At 44.0% G+C, this 24,758-nt stretch overlaps 3 protein-coding genes across 7 annotated transcripts; 2 read left to right on the top strand and 1 right to left on the bottom strand.

The window, feature by feature from the left end:
• Positions 1-1,393: 1,393 nt before the first annotated feature.
• Positions 1,394-5,053, top strand: LOC148714145 (protein NRT1/ PTR FAMILY 5.10-like). The gene is made up of 4 exons (XM_088720477.2): positions 1,394-1,642; positions 1,721-1,938; positions 3,509-4,044; positions 4,171-5,053. Exons 1-4 carry the CDS (start codon positions 1,483-1,485, stop codon positions 4,964-4,966), a joined length of 1,710 nt encoding a protein of 569 aa, XP_088576603.2. The 5' UTR covers positions 1,394-1,482; the 3' UTR covers positions 4,967-5,053.
• Positions 5,054-5,737: 684 nt separating this feature from the next.
• On the top strand, positions 5,738-14,730 carry LOC103701401 (protein NRT1/ PTR FAMILY 5.10-like). Of its 5 annotated transcripts, none has more exons than XM_089930276.1 (5): positions 5,738-5,945; positions 6,050-6,267; positions 6,696-7,273; positions 13,450-13,604; positions 13,785-14,730. In XM_089930276.1, exons 1-5 carry the CDS (start codon positions 5,828-5,830, stop codon positions 14,249-14,251), a joined length of 1,536 nt encoding a protein of 511 aa, XP_089786402.1. In that variant the 5' UTR covers positions 5,738-5,827; the 3' UTR covers positions 14,252-14,730. The 5 variants fall into 5 exon arrangements, 3 of the variants coding, with proteins under 3 accessions (XP_089786402.1, XP_038989133.3, XP_088576602.2); XR_015977373.2 differs by having other exon boundaries at positions 5,742-5,945; positions 13,450-14,457; positions 14,544-14,730; XR_015977374.2 differs by having other exon boundaries at positions 5,742-5,945; positions 13,450-14,461; positions 14,544-14,730.
• Positions 14,731-14,819: 89 nt separating this feature from the next.
• On the bottom strand, positions 14,820-21,265 carry LOC103701295 (protein NRT1/ PTR FAMILY 5.10-like). The gene is made up of 4 exons (XM_008783308.6): positions 20,978-21,265; positions 20,674-20,891; positions 16,054-16,595; positions 14,820-15,834 (listed from the first exon to the last, which is right to left on the bottom strand). The coding sequence occupies exons 1-4, from the start codon at positions 21,060-21,062 to the stop codon at positions 15,006-15,008; spliced, it is 1,674 nt and encodes a 557-aa protein (XP_008781530.4). The 5' UTR covers positions 21,063-21,265; the 3' UTR covers positions 14,820-15,005.
• Positions 21,266-24,758: the final 3,493 nt, after the last annotated feature.

Raw genomic sequence — 24,758 nt, 5'->3', positions numbered from 1 at the left:
TAAGTTCTCTTCTAACTTTGGGCGTCCGAGAAAGGTGGAGGTTAGAGGAAGACCAAGCAAACTTCTGGCTTTTCTTCTGGTGGATGCTGAAGCCAGAGTTTGTTTTAATGATGCTTTATGTACAGGCGTGATGGAGGTCTTCACAATGAACAACAAGAACATCTCTAGCACACAACTTGCTCAAGGTTTGCGTGTTTTGATTTCTGGTTATTACTGGGTGTTGGGGGGAAAAAGTGTCGCCACGCTTTGGTGAACAGACCCCTCCGAGCAGGGGCCAGCCGAGCGGACCCCTCCGAGCAGGGGCCAGCCGAGCGAACCCTCCGAGCAGGGGCCGACCGGACAGACCCCCCGAGCAGGGGCTCACTGAGCAGACTTCCTCCGGCTTGGGGACACAGTCTTACCAACCTGAGGACGCCTAAGTTGCACACTAAGGTTACGTCCACCCGCAGCACGGCCGTGCAGACAATTAATGTGTAAGGGTCGTGCAGACACCCGGTTCACTCAACAGTCAAAGTGCATGGCCCTTGCAGGCCCCTGGGCTTACTCAACAATTAAAGCATATGGTTTCCGTCGCCTACGGACATCGAGTCTCTCACGGCAAATCCGCATACCTACAAATGATGGCGACCTCGCGACGACAGGCTTCGGCTTAATCTCCTACCATGATAGCATTGACTTACATGAACAAGCATTGATGACCAATTGTACGACAACCAATTTGCTCTGTCACATCACAGGTAGCCTGATCCTTCCTATAAAAGAGGAATTCCTCCACTTAAGGCGGGGGTTCTTTTTTCCGTCTCTCTTTCTTTCCTCATACACACCCTTGACTGACTTAGCCATCGGAGGGCCGGCGCCGGAGAGCCCGGCCACCGACTTCTTGCAGGTCTCCAGGAGAACGCCGCCCACCGACGCGCCGCTACCCAGGCAGCGGAGCTCCTCTTCTCCAGCCAATGGCCGCCCCCGGGTCCAATTTCCAGCAACACTGGGAGCCGATAAACTATGGGGATAACAAATTTCTTGTTTCTTTTTCTAATAGAAGCGAAGTTACTAGTGCCCATCTCTTGGGGGAAATTAGATGTAAACATTTTTCTTTCAGGATTTCGCCTTGGTCTATCCGTGAGAGAGGGAGGGATCATCGACTGCATTTCAGAGCACACATCAGACTGCAGGATCTGCCAGCAATATGTAGGAATCCTAAAGTTGTCCGTCGGCTGACTACCGGAAGCCAATGCTTTGGGATATATATATATATATATATATATATATATATATATATATATATATATATATATATATATATATTAAACATGATGAAGCCAGTGCTTTTGGAACCGTACAGTGTGGGAAACGCCAGCATCACTCAGGGTAGTTGGACAAGACCTTCGTAAATGAACGGCCATTATCGAACAGTGGTCTTTTTTGGCAAGTTTCTTCTTGTTGGCAATTTGGCTTGTGATAACTGATAACCAATCTTGCTCCATGCCAATGGCACGGCAGATGCGCATAGCTGTGCATATGGAGGGAGAGATGGAGATCGAGCCAGTCGCCCACCACGTCGGTTCCATGAAAGCCGACGATGCCCGCCGTCCAAACTCCAGATCCGCCACCGGCGGCTGGACCGCAGCCATCTTCAACATGGGTAGGTAGTCATCCTGTTACTTGTACAGCCGGGAGCCGTGGATTCGGAGGGGATCACCGATCGTTTGGCTGACTGCAGGGGTGGAGATAGCGGAGAGGTCGGCGTACTTCGGTGTGTCGTCGAATCTCATCAGCTATCTGACAGGACCGCTCGGGGAGTCGATGTCGGCGGCGGCTACGGCGGTGAACTTGTGGTCCGGGGTGTCGTTCATGCTGCCGCTGGTGGGGGCCTTCGTCGCCGACTCCTATCTGGGCCGTTATCGGACCATCGTACTCGCCTCCCTCCTTTACCTTCTGGTACGTATGATACTACCACTACCACCACCACCTTCATCTTCATCATCATATACATACACACACACACACACACACGTCAACTGATGTATTCTTATTGGATGGTAGCATTCGGCTATAGTTCTAGACCATGGGATGGATGTTGAATATAATCTACATGATGCAATTAGTATGCATGCATAAGATAAGATGCCTATAGAATATACTTACATACATCTATAGTTCTCATTTTATTTCTACTAAAACGTGTAGTGGTTTTTTTCATCCTTTTACTCAAAAAATAAAAGAACATCCACACACAGTTAAGAGTTTGAGATTAAAATGCAACTGTTAAGAGTGTGAGTTATTATATAACTCATCATTCAACCATCTCTCATGTTTTATACCAATTCTTGCTAGGCACATAAATGTCTTTAACAAAGGGAACTTGTCTTGTGAATAAAGCGGAAGCCGGCCTGTAGCATTGATCGTATCCAATAAGCCATTATTATTTTGCGGGCCCAACCTGTGTAGATGTGAGTGCTTGAGCAAATAGATTAAAAATTGCTAAGAATCTAAACGTGACTCGCCTTTTGATTTTGTTTCAATGTCACACTACTTGGAATACTATAGATAAATAGATTTTTAAGGTCTCGACAAACAGCTATTAGTTGGCCTTCATCGATCCATCCGTCATGCGGGGTCGGTTCTCCAACTGATTTGCTTAAAAGGAATATTTTTCTAAATTTTAGTGAAAATTTTATTTGACTTCTTTGGTCCACCAACCCACCCACTGAAAACGATCTTGGATGAGCGAATTTTGGATATCTCAATCTACGTGCAACCCTCTGTTAATCGCAGCCAGGAGTCATCCTATACCCTCAATCATGCACATATTTCACCTCATCACTCGAAAATTAAATCGCAGCTAGATGTCCACTGATGGTCTCAACCGTTTTCAAGATTCCTAAGTTTGGGAGAGCACTGGCCATCTCTCTCAAGGAGAGCGAAGCCAGATACTTTTTTTTTGGAATGAAAGAGGAGGAAACATGAAACTTTCACCAATTTACTAATAAGAGAATATGTACAAGAGAGAAGGAGATACAAGGAGGTAGCAAAAGAAAAGATACAATGGAGAATATATACAAGAGCAGACTCAAGATGAACTAGAATGCACTGAGGAAGACAAGTTCCTCCACAGGTTCTGATGCCTCTCCTCCCACTTTTTTGGAACAAAGGTGCTCCCAAAGATGAAATGTTTTAGAGTCTTCTGCATAATTGAATAGATGGAGCTGTTTCTTCTAAGGAAAATTCTCGAGCTTCTCCTCCACAGCTTCTGATGCCTTTCGAGTTTCTTCTGCATAATTGTGTGTAGAGCGAAGCCAAATACAAGGCCAACCAAGTGCAACTTGCAGGAATTGCTAGTAATTCTTTCCATCGAAAACACTAGAGGCACCTAAATCTAATCGCTCTCTTTTGAAACTACCATTACCGTCAAAGATGCAAAATGATTCATAATGAAATTGCATCTTCACTGATTCAGTTATGAAATTTTCAACCTGCTACTTCTACTAACTCACAAAGAGAGCTTCAGGGACTAGGCATGCTGACCTTCTCCTCCATGCTGCCAACTCTGAATCCTTCTGACTGCACAGATCTTACGGCTTGCCCCCAGTCTCAATTCCAAGCCAGAGTCTTCTACTTCTCCCTATATGTGATTGCATTTGCGCAAGGCGGCCATAGGCCTTGCGTTCAAGCATTCGGAGCTGATCAGTTCGACGAGAATAACCTGGAGGAATGCAAGTCCAAAAGCTCCTTCTTCAATTGGTGGAATTTCGGAGTGCACGCAAGTAGCTTGGTCACATCCCTAGCATTGAACTATGTACAAGACAATATCGGTTGGACCCTTGGATTTGGAATCCCTTGGATCTTTATGGGGGTAGCTCTCGCCATTTTCTTGCTTGGAACCAGATTTTATCGCTATCATCTAATAGAAGACAAGAATTCCTTTGCTATGATCTGGAAAGCATGCGCCACCCTGATCAGCAGTTGGCAAAGGACATCAATATTCGCGGCATTTACAAATGGAGCAAGCGAAGCACTTCTTCCACCTGCATCTGAACATACCAAGTAAGCGAGCCCATAGTGAATGTTTTCGCGAGACTTGTTACAGTCCAATATATTAACATAGAATTAATGTTGGATTTATGAGTGTCTCTGTAGTGCTTAAGGAAAAATTTGCAATCTTGTTGACAGGCACTCTGGTTATTGTCAACATGAGAGAGTAGACGATGTAGGTCAAGAAGAAAAAGCTAAGGGATTGCTCCAGTTGTTTCCTATATGGGCAACCTGCTTAACTTCTGCTGCTGTTGTTTCTCAGCCAGGGACACTGTTTACCAAGCAAGCTAGCACATTGGATAGGAGAATAGGGACCAGCTTCCAATTGCCGCCAGCAGCACTACTGAGCTTCATCAGAATCACTCTCATTGCGTTCATTCCAATCTATGATCGAGTCCTTGTACCAATAGCTAGAAATTTCACAGGATTGCCGACGGGCATCACCATGCTTCAACGAATTGGCACGGGATTGTTTCTCTCGGTGCTTATGATGGTAGCAGCAGCTCTGATAGAGATGAAGAGGCTTGAAACTGCTAGAGATTTTGGGCTGGTTGACATGCCCGATGTTGTCATTCCTATGAGCATGTGGTGGTTGCTTCCTCCATATGTTCTCGACGGGATTATGTTTGTCCTTACATTTGTTGGGTTGCAAGAATTCTTCTATGACCAAGTACCTGATGAAATGAGAAGCCTTGGGCTCGGTTTTTATGCAAGCGTCGTTGGCGCTGGTGAATTGCTTAGTGGTTTCCTGGTCTCTGTGATCGACAAGGTGACAGGAAGCAGAGGAGAGAGCTGGTTTTCTGACAACTTGAACCATGCACATCTTGATTACTTCTATTGGCTCCTTGCTGGACTGAGTTCAATACAGCTAGGACTCTTTCTCTGCTTTGCACAATCCTATGTATATAAGAAAAAAGTACCAATCGCACTGTGATTGCTTTCCATGAATATAAAATGTTAACTATATATGGACGTAACATAAAATGGCAGGCAAACAAAAAAATAGTATTTAGCTCTTCAATGTTTGGTCCTATGCACATTTGCCTCTTTTCAGATACAATTACATCTGAAGTTGTGCATGATTAAACTTGTTTTATGTGCCCGTATGCATAATTATATTGTTTCCTGCAATTTACTGCTTCTAAAGCAACAACAATATTTAGATGACTTGTAGTTGTCCATTTCATACCTTACCAATTATTTTTCTTGATTTATATTCTTTCTTTTCGATTTGTATCTGTATAGCTAGTTACTTAAAAGCCTTTTTCTTGGATATATGCCCGACGAATATGTTTTCTAAATAAATATCTCGGATTATAAGTATTGCTTTAATCGGAAAGTTTCGGAGCAGAGAATCCAGTGATTATTATTTTTTTAAAACATAATCCAGTGACTATTTAAAATAATAAATTCCAGTTGTCAAGTATTCCGGCCCCCTAGAAAACAGTGATTTATGATTTTGTTAATTAAAAATTTATTTTCCAAAATTTTTCTACGCCAACTAATTAATAAAAAAAATTTTGAAACAAATCCCATGAGCATCAAAGCGGGCTCTACAATAAATTTTTTGAAACGTGTTGCCGGATTCTCTTGCCACCTTTGGCCTCCACTCCACAGGAACGGCCACGTGCATGCCGACGTGTAGCTCGCCAAATGTGACACGAGCACAGCAACTGCGAATACCAATCAGACGGCTGTTGTTGCACAACATGCTCGCATCCCAACCATCCGCCTCGCTCCCTGCAAGTCCTCTATAAAATGATTTTGTTCTTGAGAGAATAGGAGAGAGAGAGAGATGGACACCGAGCCCCTCCTCGAGCTCACGGGCCCCACGAAGGGCGTGGTCGACTACCGCGGCCGTCCGATCTCCCGATCCGCCACCGGCGGGTGGACCGCCGCCCTTTTCGTCATAGGTAACATATCCATCATACCTCTCTTTTAAAGCATTACTGTTACTGTTCCACGATCAGGAGCCATTGATTCGGATGGAAACACTGATCGAGCTAGCGGTGGACAGGGATGGAGGTGGCGGAGAGGTGCGCGAACGCCGGAATAGCCTCCAATTTGATCACGTATCTGACTGGGCCGCTCGGCGAGTCGACGGCGGCGGCGGCGGCGGCGGTGAACACGTGGTCGGGGATGGGCTCGATGCTCCCGCTTCTTGGGGCTTTCGTCGCCGACTCGTATCTGGGGCGGTATTGGACCGTCGTCATCTCCTCGCTTCTTTACCTTCTGGTTAGCCTCCTATCTCCTCGCATTTGGGTTACGTAGTGCACAAAGAGCTATTTTTGCGATATTAGCATTGGGTTAGATGGGATCTTCATTGGTGCATTTAGGTAATTGTATAATTCAGCACAAGTCCTACTCGTATTTAAATCTCAAGAACCTGATTCAATCACACACTGCCCATCCATCAACCACTGGCAAACGATTGAATGGGGCAAGTAGAAACTTTGCCATTTCTACTTGCCCAGTTCAGTATCGCTCATACCGATCAACTCAAATGGCGAGGCGTCCGAGAGACGGACCCTTCATATTGTGTGTTGGGACTTGGGAACAGCTAGAGAGAATCCCAACTGCAAATAGGAGTTCCAACTTCACTTCCAATTGGAGTCTTACTTACCGATCATTGCTGCTACTGAATCAAATGGAGAATTCTTCAGGGACTAGCCATGCTGATGCTATCCGCCATGATGCCAACTCTATACCCTCCCAAATGCAGTGGCAGCGCAGACACCAAAGCTTGTCCCCCAACTCAGTTCCAAGTCGCCATCTTCTACTTCTCCCTGTATCTAGTGGCAATTGGTCAAGGTGGCTTCAAGCCATGCGTCGAAGCTTTCGGAGCCGATCAGTTCGACGAGAGTGACCCCGAGGAATGCAAAGCCAAGAGCTCCTTCTTCAACTGGTGGTTCTTTGGAATGTGCAGCGGCGCCACCGCCACCACCTTCGTAGTAAACTACGTCCAGGACAACGTCAGCTGGGCTCTTAGCTTTGGAATGGTATGCGTTTTTATGGGCCTTGCCATCATTGTTTTCCTGTTGGGGAGCAGGACTTACCGTTACTATCCAGTGGAAGATAAAAGAACCTTTGCTGCTGCCATGAAAGCTTGCAGAGCATTGATTAGCAGTTGGCGAATCTCTTGGAGTGTGAAGTCCAAAGATGACGAAACCCAGTTTGTTTCTCCAAAGTCGAAAAATGAAGCAAGGGTGGCAATATTTCCACATGCAGCTGATCATCCCGAGTAAGAGAACTCCTTGGTTTTATTTGGTATCAGAATGCATTTAGATTTTACTTTGTAACCAAATATATTTTTTTGCTCAAGTAGGAAAATTTATAACTGAAGATACTCGTCCGCTAAATTAGATCAGGAACTCCTTCACAAGTCCCCAGCTCTCCAACTCCCCCTTCTAAAGAGTATTGTTGGTGGAAAAATGGACCACCCCACAAATGTAATTATAGCACCCAAATCCATCAGCAAGCTCGAGCTCATCCTAAGAGATCGGGCTCTTCCGCTCTCGAGCTCATCCTAAGTGATCGGGCTCTTCCGCCCTCGAGCTCATCCTAAGTGATCGGGCTCTTCCGCTCTCGAGCTCATCCTAAGTGATCGGGCTCTTCCGCTCTCGAGCTCATAGACCAGAGAGCCGAGACCAGAGAGCCGAGACCAGAAGGCCGAGACCAGAAGGCCGAGACCAGAGAGCCGAGACCAGAAGGCCGAGACCAGAGAGCCGAGACCAGAGAGCCAAGACCAGAAGGCCGAGACCAGAGAGCCGAGACCAGAAGGCCGAGACCAGAGAGCCGAGACCAGAGAGCCGAGACCAGAGAGCCGAGACCAGAAGGCCGAGACCAGAGAGCCGAGACCAGAGAGCCCAGACCAGAAGGCCGAGACCAGAGAGCCGAGACCAGAAGGCCGAGACCAGAGAGCCGAGACCAGAAGGCCGAGCACAGCAGGCCGAGCCCATGCCTTAGCCAAATATCCAATTTCCACCTAACCCTCTAAGGGACCTGACAACTCCACTATAACCTGCCACTATCTCCAAGCCATCAAGGCATAAGATCTTCGCAGGTATTCGGCACGACCTGCCATTAATGCACGAGACTCTCTCAAGTCTCCGATGCACTCAGTCATTTAATGAACACGGCCCAAGATGATCTCCGGATCACTGAACCATCAGAACGTATGGCTCTCCCTGACCGCCGGTTCATTCGGTAATAAATGCACTTACCATCCACGGACCCCAGGCCCACTACAGCCGGCGGTTCAACCACTCCAACAGGTCCAATCGACCGTGACAACTCCCTGATTCCGGTCTGATCCGGTCCCGTTCTCCATTACGCCATTAATGGGCCAAATCGTGCCCAATTATTACAAAACAGGACAAACCTCCTGTCACCTCCCAGGTAACAAAAATCCTCCTATAAAAGGAAACCTGGAGGGAAAAGGGAGAGAGGACCAAAAACAAGAGGAAAAACCCGGAGCTGGAGAGAACCCTCCTAGACCGGGGGAAAAAGGAAGAAAACAGCACAGACACAATTGAACACAATATTCTCTGTCTTCTCCACATACTCTCTTCCCTGCTCTCTCCACATACTGGCCCCCTCTGACTTAGGCATCGGAGGGCCGGCGCCGGGGAGCCCGGCCACCGGCTTTTTTGCAGGACAGGACAGGACTGGACGCACCACCCCTCTTCGGACGCTCCCACGCCCCACGGTGGAGGACGCAGCCGGCCGGCGCACCGCCGTCTGCCCCCTGCAGCAGCGGAGCTCCTCCTTCCCCGGCTTCGCGGCGGCCCCCGGGTCCAATTTCCAGCAACAGTTGGCGCTAGAGGAAGGGCCCGAGTTCGCTGCCATGAAGCTAAGAAGCAAAGGGGCTTCCAATGCCTCTCAACGTCCTCCACCTAGCCCGGAGCGTTCCGTCCGAAACTCATCACCTCCGACCGAGTCAGTTCATCAAGTTCGGCCGGAGCAGTTCGATGCCCTGGTACAACAGGTGCAGGCCCTGGCTACCGCTGTCCAAAGCCTGCAACCCAGGGGCATCCCAACGGCACCGCCTCCTCCGGCTCCAGTTCAACCGGAGCCCCCTACAAGCGGGTTTCCCCTTCGAGTATCATGCTCCAAGTCCCAAACGCTCAGTCCAAAATTCACCATCAAGATCTCCGGCAGATCAAGTTCCACAAGTCCAACTCGAGCACTTCGATGCGCTTGTGCAGCAAGTCCAAGCGCTAGCTATTTGCAGCCCAAAGCCTGCAACAAGTGGAGGCCCCTCCTGTGCCGCCTCCACGGAATCATGTGAAGCAGAGGAAGAAACTTTCTCCTGACTCCCGAGCCATCTCAAATCAGGCATGGCTCCCGCTGCAACGACGTATGTGGGGGCAACCAGTGAGAAGTAGTAGTCCAAGTCTCACGTCAACGAGTTGGGGGGAAAGAGAAATAAAAGCTGAGGTCTGGAGAAGGAAAGTTATGGAGCTTTAAAATGGGATTGTAAGCCTCTGTGACAAAGGGTACAGCCCCATTAAATCCCATTATCCTTCCAAGTCTTCTGTCTTCCGGCAGCAAGCAAGAAACCAGCATGTACTCCCTCCTTACGGGCGTAAGTCCTTGGGACGGCGCCCGCGACATTGCTCCCCTTTCAGAGCATCGCCATTACTGAAGCCCCCGCCGAGCTCATGCAGACCGAGCTCAGAAACCCGAGCGCAAAACACCTAAAAAATCAAGCCAAAGAAGGCCGGTGCCGAACCAAGTCCTGAGGGACTTCGAAGCTCGAGAGCTATCAAAATATCTCCAAAAGGTACAGGACGCCACTTTGACTTCAAATAAATTCAATATTTTATCTATTTTCAGGTTAGCCAACGAGCTCGGCTCGTTCTCCTACCCTGACCACGGTCAGGATGCCCTGCCACAACGGGATGCCCCGGCTATAGGGACGCCCGAGACGTCGGGATATGAGTTAGCGGTCCTCTCTGACCGGACGAGCTCGGCTCGTGCTCCATCGGCTATGAGTTAGCGGTCCTCTCTGACCGGACGAGCTCGGCTCGTGCTCCATCGGCTATGAGTTAGCGGTCCTCTCTAACCGGACGAGCTCGGCTCGTGCTCCATCGGCTATGAGTTAGCGGTCCTCTCTGACCGGACGAGCTCGGCTCGTGCTCCATCGGCTATGAGTTAGCGGTCCTCTCTGACCGGACGAGCTCGGCTCGTGCTCCATCGGCTTCCACCGTCGAGCTCGGCTCGTGCTCCCCGAATATGAGTTAGCGGTCCTCTCTGACCGGACGAGCTCGGCTCGTGCTCCATCGGCTATGAGTTAGCGGTCCTCTCTGACCGGACGAGCTCGGCTCGTGCTCCTACCCTGACTATAGTCAGGATGCCCCGAGACGTCGGGATGCCCCGGCTATAGGGATGCTCGAGACATCGAGATGAGTTAGCGGTCCTCTCTGACCGGACGAGCTCGGCTCGTGCTCCATCGTCTTCAGCCAACGAGCTCAGCCCGCTCTTCTATTTTTGGATCTCTGCCGACGTCCCCAAAGAACGGAGTCCGAGTAGAGAAGCGTCTTCAGTCGCCTCGGCGCAAGGACGCACACGGTACAAGGTACCCATTCATTTAATGTCTTTACATTATTTTATTCTTGGACTTTTCTCTGCCGACGTCCCCAAAGAACGGAGTCCGAGCAGAGAAGCGTCTTCAGTCGCCTCGGCGCAAGGACGCACACGGTACAAGGTACCCATTCATTTAATGTCTTTATATTCTCATTTATCTTTACTTGGATTCTTCTCTGCCGACGTCCCCAAAGAACGGACTCCGAGCAGAAAAAGCGTCTTCAGTCGCCTTGGTGTAAGAACGCTCACAGCACCAGGACGATCGATGACTGAACTACTTCCTTCGCCCGAGCCAAAAAGCAGCTCGGACTCGGAAGTCGGGGGGTAGTGTTGGTGGAAAAATGGACCACCCCACAAATATAATTATAGCACCCAAATCCATCAGCAAGCTCGAGCTCATCCTAAGAGATCGAGCTCTTCCGCTCTCGAGCTCATCCTAAGTGATCGGGCTCTTCCGCCCTCGAGCTCATCCTAAGTGATCGGGCTCTTCCGCCCTCGAGCTCATCCTAAGTGATCGGGCTCTTCCGCCCTCGAGCTCATCCTAAGTGATCGGGCTCTTCCGCTCTCGAGCTCATCCTAAGTGATCGGGCTCTTCCGCTCTCGAGCTCATAGACCAGAGAGCCGAGACCAGAAGGCCGAGACCAGAAGGCCGAGACCAGAGAGCCGAGACCAGAAGGCCGAGACCAGAAGGCCGAGACCAGAGAGCCGAGACCAGAGAGCCAAGACCAGAAGGCCGAGACCAGAAGGCCGAGACCAGAGAGCCGAGACCAGAGAGCCGAGACCAGAAGGCCGAGACCAGAAGGCCGAGACCAGAGAGCCGAGACCAGAAGGCCGAGACCAGAGAGCCGAGACCAGAAGGCCGAGACCAGAAGGCCGAGACCAGAGAGCCGAGACCAGAGAGCCGAGACCAGAAGGCCGAGACCAGAGAGCCGAGACCAGAAGGCCGAGACCAGAAGGCCGAGACCAGAGAGCCGAGACCAGAGAGCCGAGACCAGAAGGCCGAGACCAGAGAGCCGAGACCAGAAGGCCGAGACCAGAAGGCCGAGACCAGAAGGCCGAGCACAGCAGGCCGAGCCCATGCCTTAGCCAAATATCCAATTTCCACCTAACCCTCTAAGGGACCTGACAACTCCACTATAACCTGCCACTATCTCCAAGCCATCAAGGCATAAGATATTCGCAGGTATTCGGCACGACCTGCCATTAATGCACGAGACTCTCTCAAGTCTCCGATGCACTCAGTCATTTAATGAACACGGCCCAAGACGATCTCCGGATCACTGAACCATCAGAACGTATGGCTCTCCCTGACCGCCGGTTCATTCGGTAATAAATGCACTTACCATCCACGGACCCCAGGCCCACCACAGCCGGCGGTTCAACCACTCCAACAGGTCCGATCGACCGTGACAACTCCCTGATTCCGGTCTGATCCGGTCCCGTTCTCCATTACGCCATTAATGGGCCAAATCGTGCCCAATTATTACAAAACAGGACAAACCTCCTGTCACCTCCCAGGTAACAAAAATCCTCCTATAAAAGGAAACCTGGAGGGAAAAGGGAGAGAGGACGAAAAACAAGAGGAAAAACCCGGAGCTGGAGAGAACCCTCCTAGACCGGGGGAAAAAGGAAGAAAACAGCACAGACACAATTGAACACAAGATTCTCTTTGTCTTCTCCACATACTCTCTCCCCTGCTCTCTCCACATACTTGCCCCCTCTGACTTAGGCATCGGAGGGCCGGCGCCGGGGAGCCCGGCCACCGGTTTTCTTTGCAGGACTTGCACACCCCCCCGCAGCGGAGGACGCAGTCAGCCGGCGCACCGCCGTCCGCCTTCTGTAGCAGCGGAGCTCCTCCTTCCCCGGCTTCACGGCGGCCCCCGGGTCCAATTTCCAGCAACAAGTATGATTCACTTTTCCTCTCGCAATTTTGCCCTGCACTCTTCTTTCATATTAACTCTATTCTTTCAATTTTGGAGAGGCTGTTACTCCAAAAAAAAGGAAAAGAGATGGAGAGAGAATAGGGCGGATAGCCTGTTTGGTATTGACATTGAAGATAACAGCGGCACACAACTTCTACCATTCCTTGCTTTATTTTCCCTTCTTTTGAAAGCAACAAATCATTCCCAAGAACTCTAAAGATTTTGCAAACAATTTAAATAATTTTGTCATGCATTTGTCTTCAGTTTAGTACAATTTTCTCTTGGAATTTTGAAAATCAAAGATACGAAGTCCACTGGGGCCGATCCATTTGACCGGCCCAAGCTTGAACTGTGTTTGCCCTGCATATCGGCTGTCATCCGGCGATCTCAGCCAGGATGAGGAGTCTTAGAGTCGTGGAGACCCTAGGGGCTCCTTTATAAAAGCAATCCCCCCACCATCAAGTGCCATGGCCCTTTCTTCCCCTTTTCTCCCTTCAAAATCACAGCATCACGTCATTGTGCTCGTCAGAAATCGAGGCTAATGAAAAGTTTGGCTTAGTGTTATTGTGGGTTGTACCTCTCGGTGGTATGGCCATTTCATGCTCTAGATCTAGAGCGTGACAAAAATAGAAAACAAAAGCAATACCAAATGGGTGTGAGAAATGTACTCATTTTTATTTTCTTTTTTCTGAAGATACTTCTTTTAGGAGAGCTAAAGTAAATGCATATCTAATTAGTCACATTGCTCTTCCAAAATTGAGATACCACATACATGAAATGTGATATGGTTGTAGCAATCTATAGCCATCCAAAAATCAGAGACATACCGATTATTTATTCCTAACATGAGGTGCTGGGCTTAGATGTTCTCCTAATGCTCACAGAGAATCTATATTCTTGTCGGCAGGCTTTGGTTACCTGCATCCGAAGAAGGCAAGGCTGTGCATGATGTTGGTCAAGCAGAGCAAACCAAGGATTTGCTTCGATTGTTTCCTATATGGGGATCCTGCTTAATATATGCTGTTGTTCTTCCTCAGTCCTCGACATTTTTTACAAAGCAAGGTAGCACCTTGGATAGGAAAATAGGAGCGAGCTTCCAAATACCAGCAGCATCACTGCTTTGCTCCATTGCTATCTCCATTATGATCTTCATTCCGATTTATGATCGTGTTATTGCTCCCATAGCTAGAAAATTTAACCAGACTCCTTCAGGCATCACCATGCTTCAAAGAATTGGCGCAGGAATGGTCCTCATGACTCTTTCAATGGTCATAGCAGCTCTGGTAGAGATGAAGAGGCTCAAAACAGCTCAAGATTTTGGAATTGTTGACTTGCCCATGGCGACTTCTCCGATGAGAGCCTGGTGGTTGATTCCTCAATACATCATTTTTGGGATTGCAAATGTGTTCACGATGGTTGGCTTGCAAGAGTTCTTCTATGACCAAGTGCCTGACGCATTGAGAAGTCTTGGGCTTGCTCTCTTCATGAGCATCTTTGGTATCGGAGAGTTCGTTAGTGGTTTTCTTGTCTCTGTGATCGATGACATAACTCGAAGAAGGGGTGAGAGCTGGTTCTCTGATAACCTAAACCGTGCACATCTTGATTACTTCTATTGGCTCCTTGCTGGACTCAGTGCTGCAGGGTTGGTCATCTACTTCTACTTGGCACAATTTTATGTGTACAAGAAGAAAGCAGAAATTACAGTGTAATGCCTGATCTTTATTTTGCCACCTATGAAACCTATCTAAAATCTTTCAGCATGTTTATGATCCTTATCACATGTAAATATTTGTCAATGGGTATATTCTAAACGAAAACCAATCTTTCAGCATGTAATATCCTTATCCAAGAGATGATCTTTTAAGGCTGTGCACATGAACTTCATCTGATGCCAATCTTGAGCTTCGAAAACCATGTAGGTTAGCACTTACTTTGTTGTGTTTGTATCCAAGTCATGTCTCCCTTGAATCCATGAACCAAATCAGAGTCACTGTATTGTAGGAAGGCAAGTTGGCTAATGGATAAGCTGATGAAGGATGCATAGAACCAAGCATACCAAGTGCTATGTACAGGACATTCTCAAATTTCTATTATCTTGTATCCAAATTACTCCCAGATAACCAAAAGTTATGACGCGCGCGAGCAGATATATGGTATGCTTGTATGTTTCATCTTTTACGAGCATAAATTGCATGTAGAACAGAAGATGATTGCTTTCTGTAATGTTTGTATGTTGGTATGCAGGAAATCACAACATGCTGTTTGTTCAAGCGAAGATTGTGAACAAAATTTTCTATTTCATTCTGGAATTGCCCAAATATATATATGTACATGCAGGACTGCAGCGATTAGCTTGTGAACTTGCCATCAAAACGAATATATATGTATATATATACACAGGAGATGAACATTATTGTTAACATACAAAACCTCCATCATGAATTATATTGGAAAGACCTCGCCTCAAAACTTCTTATAGATGTATGATCTAGCAAAATGGAGAAATGCCAAACATCCTGCAAAATTAAGTCCTGCAAGAAGCCAAAAGAAGTAATCGAGATGCGCTCGATTGATATTGTTAGCAAACCAGCTCTCCCCTCTCTCGAGGGTAAAGCTATCAATCATAGAGATGAGGAAACTGCTAAGAAAGCTCCCTACACCGCAGATACTTAAGTAGAGAGCAAGACCAACGCTCCTTAGCACGCATGGCATCTGATCATAAAAAAATTCTTGCATACCAATCAAGGTGAATGCTTCAGAAATCCCAAAAATAACATACTGAGGAACCAACCACCATACACTCATTGGGACTGGAAGATTTGGCATGTCAACCAGCCCAAAATCTCTAGCAGTTTTGAGCCTCTTCACCTCTACTAGCCCTGCTGATACCATCGAAGCAGTAGAGAACACCATCCCAATACCAATTCTCTGCAACATTGTTATACCAGAAGGATTTCCAGAAAACTTCCTCCCTATGGGAACAAGTACAAGATCATATATGGGGACGAAGACTACGACCATGATGCTGGAACATAGTTGCAGTGAAGCTGCCGGTATTTGATATCCAAAACCCACGTCTCTCTCCATGGTATTGCCTTGCTTTGTGAAAAGAGTCTGTGTCTGTGCAAACACAGTGCCATATATTAAACAAGCAAGCCATATGGGTAGCAACTGAACCAAACCCTTCACCTCTTCCTCAGTCAAACTATTGTTGCTAATTGAATGAACTTGCTTGGATGGAGAAGAAACATGACAATTGACTGAAATAACTTCTTCTTTGTGATCCAGAGACCTATATAGTCAACAACAATCACAATCATCGGTATTGGAGGAACCATTTCTAATGATACATGACACTAGCAAATTATGATACCACATTTAGTAATTTAATCACATCAGTAAACCAATGTGCAGAAATTGGCAAGGCAGTGAACCAAATTATTAGATATTTTTCTCTCTCGAGAAAAAAAAAAAGCATGGAGGAAGACAAATTGAATGGATTGGATCTTACTCAAATTGAGTTTCCTCATGCAGCAGCAATGTGTCCCCAGATTCATCAAATGTGGAAGTAGGAGTCTTTCTATTCCTGAGAAATTCAAAGCACACCTCGGCTATCCTCGCAAATGGGCTTTTGTCTTCTAAAACAAGGTGGCGATAAGTTTTGTTTCCAAGCATGAAAACCACGAGTGCAAGTGCCATGGCAGTGCACTGGAGTCCAAAGGCAACAGCCCAGCTAACATAGTCTTGGATGTAATTGAGGACCATATAGGCAGCGACAGAGCCTAAGCCTACACCAACATACCACCAGTTAAAAAAGGAGCTCCTTGCTTTGCTCTTGGAGGGATCTCTGATGTCAAACTGGTCAGCTCCAAAAGCCTCGACGCATGGCTTGTGCCCACCCTGTCCCAGAGCAACGAGGTAGAGAGAGAAGAAGAAAAAGATAACATGAAAGGGAGAGGGGGGAGGGCATGCTGAGATCTCTCCCTTACTAAGAGTGCAGTCAGAGGACGCAAGAGAAAGAAGAGCAGCTGAAAGAGTAAGCAAGGCTAAACCCTGAAATTCCATTCAATTATAGTCAGTTTTCAGCTCTAGTCAGCCGAAATAGCAAATTGCTGAATCATACACAGAAGATTTCTTTTACTGAACCATACACAGAAGATCCTTTTCTACGTATCTTTTTTAATAACATGCAAGCAACAAAATTGCATTCTTATGTATCACTGCAAAAGTTCCAGTTAGAGCTTTTCACCTAAAGATGTCTTCGTAATCTTAAATTCACCAATATAGTCATTGAAAGGATTTTCTTCATTGAAGCGCCTTGTTCTTTTCCTCTTCAAAAGAAACTGAAAAATGGGTCAGAATACTAATGTCACCTCCCCCATCTAGCTCTTACAAGAGGCAACACCTACCAGTTTGCTTTCTTTGTAATTTTTTGAAAAAAAAATGTCAAAAACTTTTGAGAAAATAATTTGTTAAAACTTCACTATTTAACTTTGACATCCATGAAAAATAAGCACGTCATACCATATATTCAAATGGTTCGACTTGTTTATGAACCACTTCCTTATTAGTAAATTGGTAACTATGTTAAAGACGACTTAGTAATGCCATTGTACCACTTCTTACGAGTAAATTAGTTTCAGAAGAGCCTCAAATCATTCCTTTCGAAGGAAACATAAAATAGTATGATACCAGGCCCACATCTTTTTTGTTGGAGATCATTGATTTTTCTCCCCATAGTATCAGCATTAGATTTTCCATTATAGTTTTTTCATCGATTTCCAGACTCCACTTATGAGTTAATCTAGGAAAATTATGAAACTTGCTACGATTAAATTAGCAATAATGACATTCGGCACTTTTTTTTCTCTATCCGTTAGCAACTTTGCCCAGATGCCCCTCAAGTTGAAGAGCCACAACAGCTTGAATAATTATTGCACATTTTTTGACAGCCAGATGTGACCATGCAACTAGGGCTGGAAATTGGCACGTAGGTTAACCTAAACACAACCCGAGGTTTAGGTATGGCTCTTAGGTTGGGTTCGATTGAAATTTTCAATCTGATCAAATTCAGATTGGATTCTGGCTAATATATCAAACAACCGGCAGAGCCAAATCCAAATTCATATAAATATATTACATACATATATTTGATGGTGATTCATTTTCTAAGATCTTGCTAGTATTTTACAACTACATAAAATTGGGATCCATATTATACTCGCATTTTATTTTATTTTCAAATATTATTTATATTGCATAGAAGCATTTATAAATGATTTGGCTAAATGATCTAATTGACCCAAGCTAACCCAACAACCTGACCCAATCCAAACCAACCCAATTTTGAACCCGAGATCAAAAGATTGATGTCAGGTTTAGTTTGGGTTGCGGCACTCAAGTTAAAAGTTGGGTCGGTCTGGATTCTGGGCAAAAGTCCCAAGGTGCTGGATTGGGCTTGGACTGACATCCAACATGATCTGATCCACCCAATTTCCGCCCCTAGATACTACCTATTTGATGAGACAACATGATGAGGGAAGTAATTCACCAAGAATAACTATTTGATGAGACAACAAGAATCCTCAACAAAAAATATCATTATTTCTAGTTCCTTGGAGGAGGCTAGAAGGGAATTGGGATTCCATCTTTGGCCTCATTCCAATACTTGATATGACAATAAAGGATGTAAACAAAATGCCTTTAGAATTACAAATTTATAATACTTTCATTTGAAGGGTGGCAATACTACTCGTGCATAGGAGAATGATCATTCCCATAAAAATAAGAATTAATTAACAATATTTATGATATAAAAGAGCAACCAATGATATATTTTTAAGTGAATCAACAATCATTGATTATGAGATATAATAAAATAAATAAATTAATAAATATATAATTTAAAATATTATTTATTAGAAAATAGTGAAATACCAAATAGCATGCAACGTAGTATCATATCAGCTACTACATAAATGTTTACTATATATCATATATTAGCAAAGGCACTATATAATATATGTTAAATAAAATCTAAAAATATAAATTATTAATTATTATTAAATAGAAAAGATAAAAATCCCTATATAAAATAATAAACATTAACAGGACATTAAATCTATATTAGATATTATAAAAAAAATAATATATAAATAGTTAAGATTTGAAAAAAAAATGATTTAACATGTAAAATAAAATAAAAATAATTAATAAAATATAAAATAGAAAATAATATTAAAGATATATCTAAAAACTAATATAAAACTTACTATATTACAATATATAACCATAAAATTACATACTAGAATTTCAGCACTATTTTTTTCATGCATTTCTCGCTTTGCATCCAAATAAGAAAATGGGAATCATGATTCCAAGTCCTTGCCTTTCATTCTCGTTCTACTGCTATTCCATTCTAGTTTTTTTTTTTTTACATTTTTGGAAGAGTTTAACAAGGACAGCCGCCTGCGACTCTGCGAGGGTGACATGCACCATCCAATAGAACTATATTGTAGTAGCAGGCATTACGTGCAGGAATTCTCGATAGTCCGCCAAGCCCGGCTGGATCCGACTGTCGGGCTGATCACGGGCTTTCTGGCTCGCCCAGTCCGTCCAGTCCGGTTCGAAATTTTTCAGACTTGAGCATTAAAAAAAGACCCATGAATCGGGTCTGGGCAGAAAAAGCGGCCCGACCAAAAAATCGGGCCGGGTCTGGAAACTTTTAAAAATGACCCGTGTTTTATATATATAACAAGTTAGTTATATCCTTAGCATTAATCAAGATGTTTGTCTCAAAAAGTTGGTACCACAAGTCATATATTGAATCCAATTAACTATTGGAGAAACAAAATAAAGATAGAAAAATACATCTAGTTTTAGAGAGCCCATTAAGCTGTTGGGCCATTATGGTCCATTTTCAGATTCCAAACAAAGAAAAAATCGGGCCTATCGGATCGGGCCTGTCGGATCGGGTCTGGAACCAGATTTATAAATTCGAGTCGGGCTGGACAAAAATTTAAGCTCGATAGTCTGGCTGAGCCTGGGCATAGTTATCGGGCCTAATTTTTGCTATACAGCCTAGTCCGGCCCAAATTTTGACCAACCCTACATACGACTACGGCAACCACTTATCAGAAAGCTACGCTAGGATGTTTATCTATATTTTTTTTTAACCCCTTCAATCAGTGTCCAATGTAAGGGCCCTCTATATGGTTAAAGACACGAGGGTGGACCCAGTACTCCATCATGTGATGTGATGTGTGTTGGAGTTTATGTTTAGTTTTAAAACTCTTAACAAGAGTTGTTGGCACTCCTTAAAAAAACATTGGCTCCTATTTTATAAGAACGAGATATTTCTGAAATATCACATTTCCAGAAATATTGTGGTCCAGTATTTTAAATAATTCAATCTAAATTACTAGTTCTCTAAAAATAAAATAAAAAATTCTCCTCTTTTTTTATTCTTTCTTTTTTTTTTATTTAAATATATGAAGAAGTTGACCGGATCAAATCTCAAAATATCACCGCAAACCTTATATACGGAACGAATCACATTTTGAAAATATTATATATCACACACCTCGATTCAGATAAGTTCTTTATAATTTTTTAATTTTATTCTAATAAATTATTTTTTATAATATTTTTATAAAATAAAAATATAGTAATTTTTAGGTAAAATATTTTTAACAATATAATGTTTTTTGCGCTACCGGCAATATAATTAAAAAAAAGGTTAAGATAACAAACAACATTAAAACACGTGCAATAATTAGGAGAGCCTTCATTCAATTATCGTACGAATGGTTAAGATTTATAATATATTACAAAATGAGACATCCCCAAGTGCAATTTTATTACGCGTTTCCCTTGACGTTTTCCCAGACGTTTCTCGTCACGGAAACGGTTTATCCCGCATCAGAGGGTTTGAGGTGAGATCCAACGGCTGCCGTGAATCCCGGCACTGCGAAGCGCGGCTCAGCATAGGCCGTTGGATCTTCAGTGGGACACCAAACCTGTTCCTGATGCGAACCAAACGCCGTCCCTCTGATCCATAGGTCCGATTGCGGGTGCATGAACGATCTAGTAGCTGCCACGTGGTAGTAAAAAAAATGGACGGAAGGCGTACCAGGACGTAGAGGAGAGAAGAGACGAGGACCGTCCGATATCGGCCGAGCCAGGAGTCGGCGACGACCGCCCCTAAAATCGGCAGCAAGCTGGCCGTCCCGGTCCAGGCGTTGGCGTTGGCCGCGCCGGCCGCCGTGGATTGGCGGAGCGGCCCCGTGAGATAGCTTATGAGGTTGGAGGAGATGCCGCTGTAGGTGAATCTCTCCGCCACCTCCACCCCTGATCAAGAAACGGACAGTGGCGGAGAAGCATGGGGTACAGTGTATCAACGATCAGATGTAGAGGCAGGGCATATAACTCAATACCTATGATGAAGAGAGCGGCGGTCCAGCCGCCGGTGGTGGCGGAAGGGGAGATGGGACAGCCCTTAGAATCCACCACGCCTCCCATCTCCGACGGGTTTCTTTGTCTTCTGATAGGACGATGGAGTGGCGGAGACCAACAGCAGAGTTGGTGTTTTGGGCGTCAGCTTTTATGCACGCATTTTCTAATATTTCATTCTTCCTTGCAAGAAATGCTGAAGGAGGGACCACTAGGCAAGATTTTTTTCATGAAAGCATCCCTCAAGCCGGAGTTTTTGTATCATTTTTGGCAGCACATAGAAGCCAGATTAAACGTAACAAGATTAAAGAGTGCGGAGACAGTTTGAACTCAGAACCTCTGCTCTGGTACCATGTTGAAATCACTATTTATCTCAAAAACTTAAGTTAATAAAATGAGGTAGATTTATTTATATATTTTATATTTTCTTACATATATATATATATAAATATTTTTTAGAAAAAATAAATATATAATGTACCAATAATTTAAATTTTGAACAGTGGCTATTTTTTTAATTTTATTATATTAAGAAAAATAATGCAACTCATCAGCCCTTAATTCTTCATCCAATATAGCACCCGAGGGATCACCAATCACATGAGCTGCTCACAAGGATGAACAGCCAGCTGCAATAATTATGAGCTTGTTTTTTTTTTTTTCAATGTGCCATCATTTTGCGATGCTTTTTTATATGATAACTTCTTTTCAACTCCATATATGTGTATATATATTTATTTGTTCTTATATTTAGATGTTGGTGGTTACGTGCCAGATATTCTTGAATTTTAACTAAAATGGATTCATATAATAATTTTTTATTTCTAGTTGTTTTATTGGATGTTAAATTTATCTGTTAATTCTCGTTGCATATATAGATTTGATAAAAATTTCATCGAAGGCTATGTTGGAGGAAATCACAAAAAAAATATTAGTTTTTGTGCCGGGAATCGAAGTTCGAGATGGTGGTTTTTTGAGATCTTTTGTTGATGTGAGGTATCTGCTAGGGTTTTGAGATATTTAGGTCGCAATCATGCCTGGTATTTTAGGAGGTGTTGTTTTGGAGAGAGAGAGAAGAAGATAGCACTTTGGGGATTGGACAAGATATAACTTATTTTTCTAAAAAATTAAACAATACATTTATGTAGATCATGATGTTTATTAATGCTGAAATTTATTATGGTCCAGAAGAACAAAACAGTGGCAAGATTCAGATTCTTTTGCAAACTTGCTGACTAGCCAGCATTTATTTACCAAAACTTACCGTAAAAATTCAAGTAAGATATTTTATGATTCTAAGTTTTTTTCTACGGTATTTTTGCAATATTTGATGCATCGCGGAAAGAAACTTTTGCTATACATTTCTTTTAGGTAATTCTAGAGAATTATTAAATTTCCGATTTCAATGAAGGTTTTTTTTTTTTTTTTTTTTTTTTTTTGCCTAAGGCATGCTGATTCCTCTTTGATAAACTTTTCCGAAAAATCTGTTGGAAAAAATGTACGTGTACTAAACTTCTCCACGAGAAAATGCCTAAATGCCACCAAGGTGGTAGCCTAGTGGTACTGGGCAGCAATTCTAACCACAAGGTCTCAAGTTCGAATCGCTGCGGCGACGATTAAATTGTGGACCGGAGCTTACTACTTTGGCCACTGCTTGGACTTGTGGTGTAGGACCGCTCTTGAACTGCTAGTAGCCGGGGTGGTGCCGGGTGTGACGTACTCACACGTGGGACTCGAGCCAGAGCTCAGAGGAGTAGCTGAGCCGGGCCCACGGGTGGGGAGGGTATGAGTAAAACCGGTCGGGGTGCCCAACACACGGCCATTTCTGCCCGCATCGAACATTCTCCTGGCGGGGCGGGGGCCCAGTGGGGGCTGCTACGCGGGGGTGGGCTTGTCCCTTCCTCCCCCCTACCCCTTTTTGCTAGCAAAAAAAAAAAAAAAAAAAAAAAAAAGAAAAAAAAAATGCCTAAATAAATATCCTTGGCTGCAATAAAGTAATATACTTTGACAGCTGAGTCTCTTTAATGACATGACAACTGACAAGAGCCTACCATGACAAGACTGCATAGAAGATGATAGAGCTTAAGCCAACAACAAATCGTCATCGCTATTTTTTATTTACCTTAAAATCTTCGCTTTCTTTGTACCCAGCTCAAGCAAAGAAACTGGGGTTGCCGAGGAATAAAATAATTGCAGGGTTTTTTCCTCCTAAATGATTGCTATTATTCCAATGTTTGGTTATAAAATTAATTTTACAGTCCGCTGGATTGATCAGGTTCCTTGTTAGGAGATCAAAATTGTAGTATTATCCAGTTTTATGGAAGGACAATATTAAAACTTTGCTTAAAATTTTTGAACAAAAAGCCGGTTGGGAGTATACTAGTATTTTAAACCATCTGATCTAAAGCAATAAATGTTAGCCAACCTAAATATTTGGAGGATTAGTTTAAAATTTGAAATACTAAAAATTATTATTTTGATGGTAACCTCTGTTTGTTATGTTCCAGCTCTCTTCCTATTATACTGTAGTGCTGTTTGGTCATTAAAGGCCAGATCTCTAATCTTCATCTTAATTTTTTCAATAAATAGGCGCATGGGAGCTACTGTTACAAGAATTTAGTAGCTGGAAAAGAAAACTAATATTAACCACACAATATGGAGCTTTTGCTAGTTCTTTATTAAAAAAGGAAACTAATATTAACCACACAATATGGAGCTAATTACCAAGGAAAGATTATTCCATAGGGTATTTATGCTACCGAGGTCTAATATTTGTCACCCGAATTGGAATTTCATGATTTGTAAAAGTAGAATGCTAACAAATGGTACAAGGCATTGGCCCCCACCAATGCGCTTTTACTTCGCAATTATATCAACCATCCAATGCAAGCTCCCAAGGATGGGGCCCATGCATCTCCACCTCCTAATTTTTGGATCTCCGCTCACATGCTAGGGGATATCCCCAATGAACTACATAAATGTATGCCTTTTCTTTCATAACTTGGCACATATTTTTCTTTTATAACAAATAAACATGTGAAAATAATTTTTAAAAAGTTCTTGAAGCCCATCTTCTCAATCCCCAAGCCTTGTGAAGAACACTTGCTCCAATATACCAAACAACTTGACACATCTCAGAATCGACCATAACCGACGTGGCAGATTGATATCTCGCCATAAAGTCTCCAACTGACCAATAAAAGCCACCATGTAGCCAACCCTATAGACATATGGAGAGTCTTTCAAATTTCAAACTCTCCTTCCAACTAATGACAGCTGACCATGACCACGAATGATTTCTATAGCTATGTGATGAATAAGCAAGATGCATGGACAAAACACCAGGATATGATCTTCAGAACATATGATCTGTTACCAAAACCAAGACATGATCTTCAAAACATACGATTTGTTACAAAAAACGACTGATCCGCACACTCGATTTTTCTTGACGATGTGCACGGACCATCGCCTATATAAACTACTCCCCAAAGATCCTCCAAGTAACTGCTCTTAAGCTTTTGAAGTGCTCTTATATTCTTTTTCTTATGTTCCTACTCTGTCGCTCTCACAACATCTTCGTTCTTTCGTGAGAGTTGAGTCTAACTTAGGCATCAAAAAGTGCCCTGCCAGACACTCTTTGCCCAGTGAACTTCCTTTATATATGGTATTGTAGGTTGGAGCGTAGTGCTAAAGCTACCATCCGAGCACTATCCTTTCCTCGAAAACATGCAGCGACGTGTAAGCCGAGCCCTGTAATCGAGA

Source organism: Phoenix dactylifera, chromosome 4 (assembly GCF_051530095.1).
Source record: "Phoenix dactylifera cultivar Ajwa chromosome 4, Ajwa_hap1_PhDact_Kaust_v1.1, whole genome shotgun sequence".
Taxonomy (NCBI): Eukaryota; Viridiplantae; Streptophyta; class Magnoliopsida; order Arecales; family Arecaceae; genus Phoenix; species Phoenix dactylifera.
The sequence above is the reverse complement of the archived record's forward strand: the minus strand, read 5'-3'. Positions and strand labels throughout refer to the sequence as shown.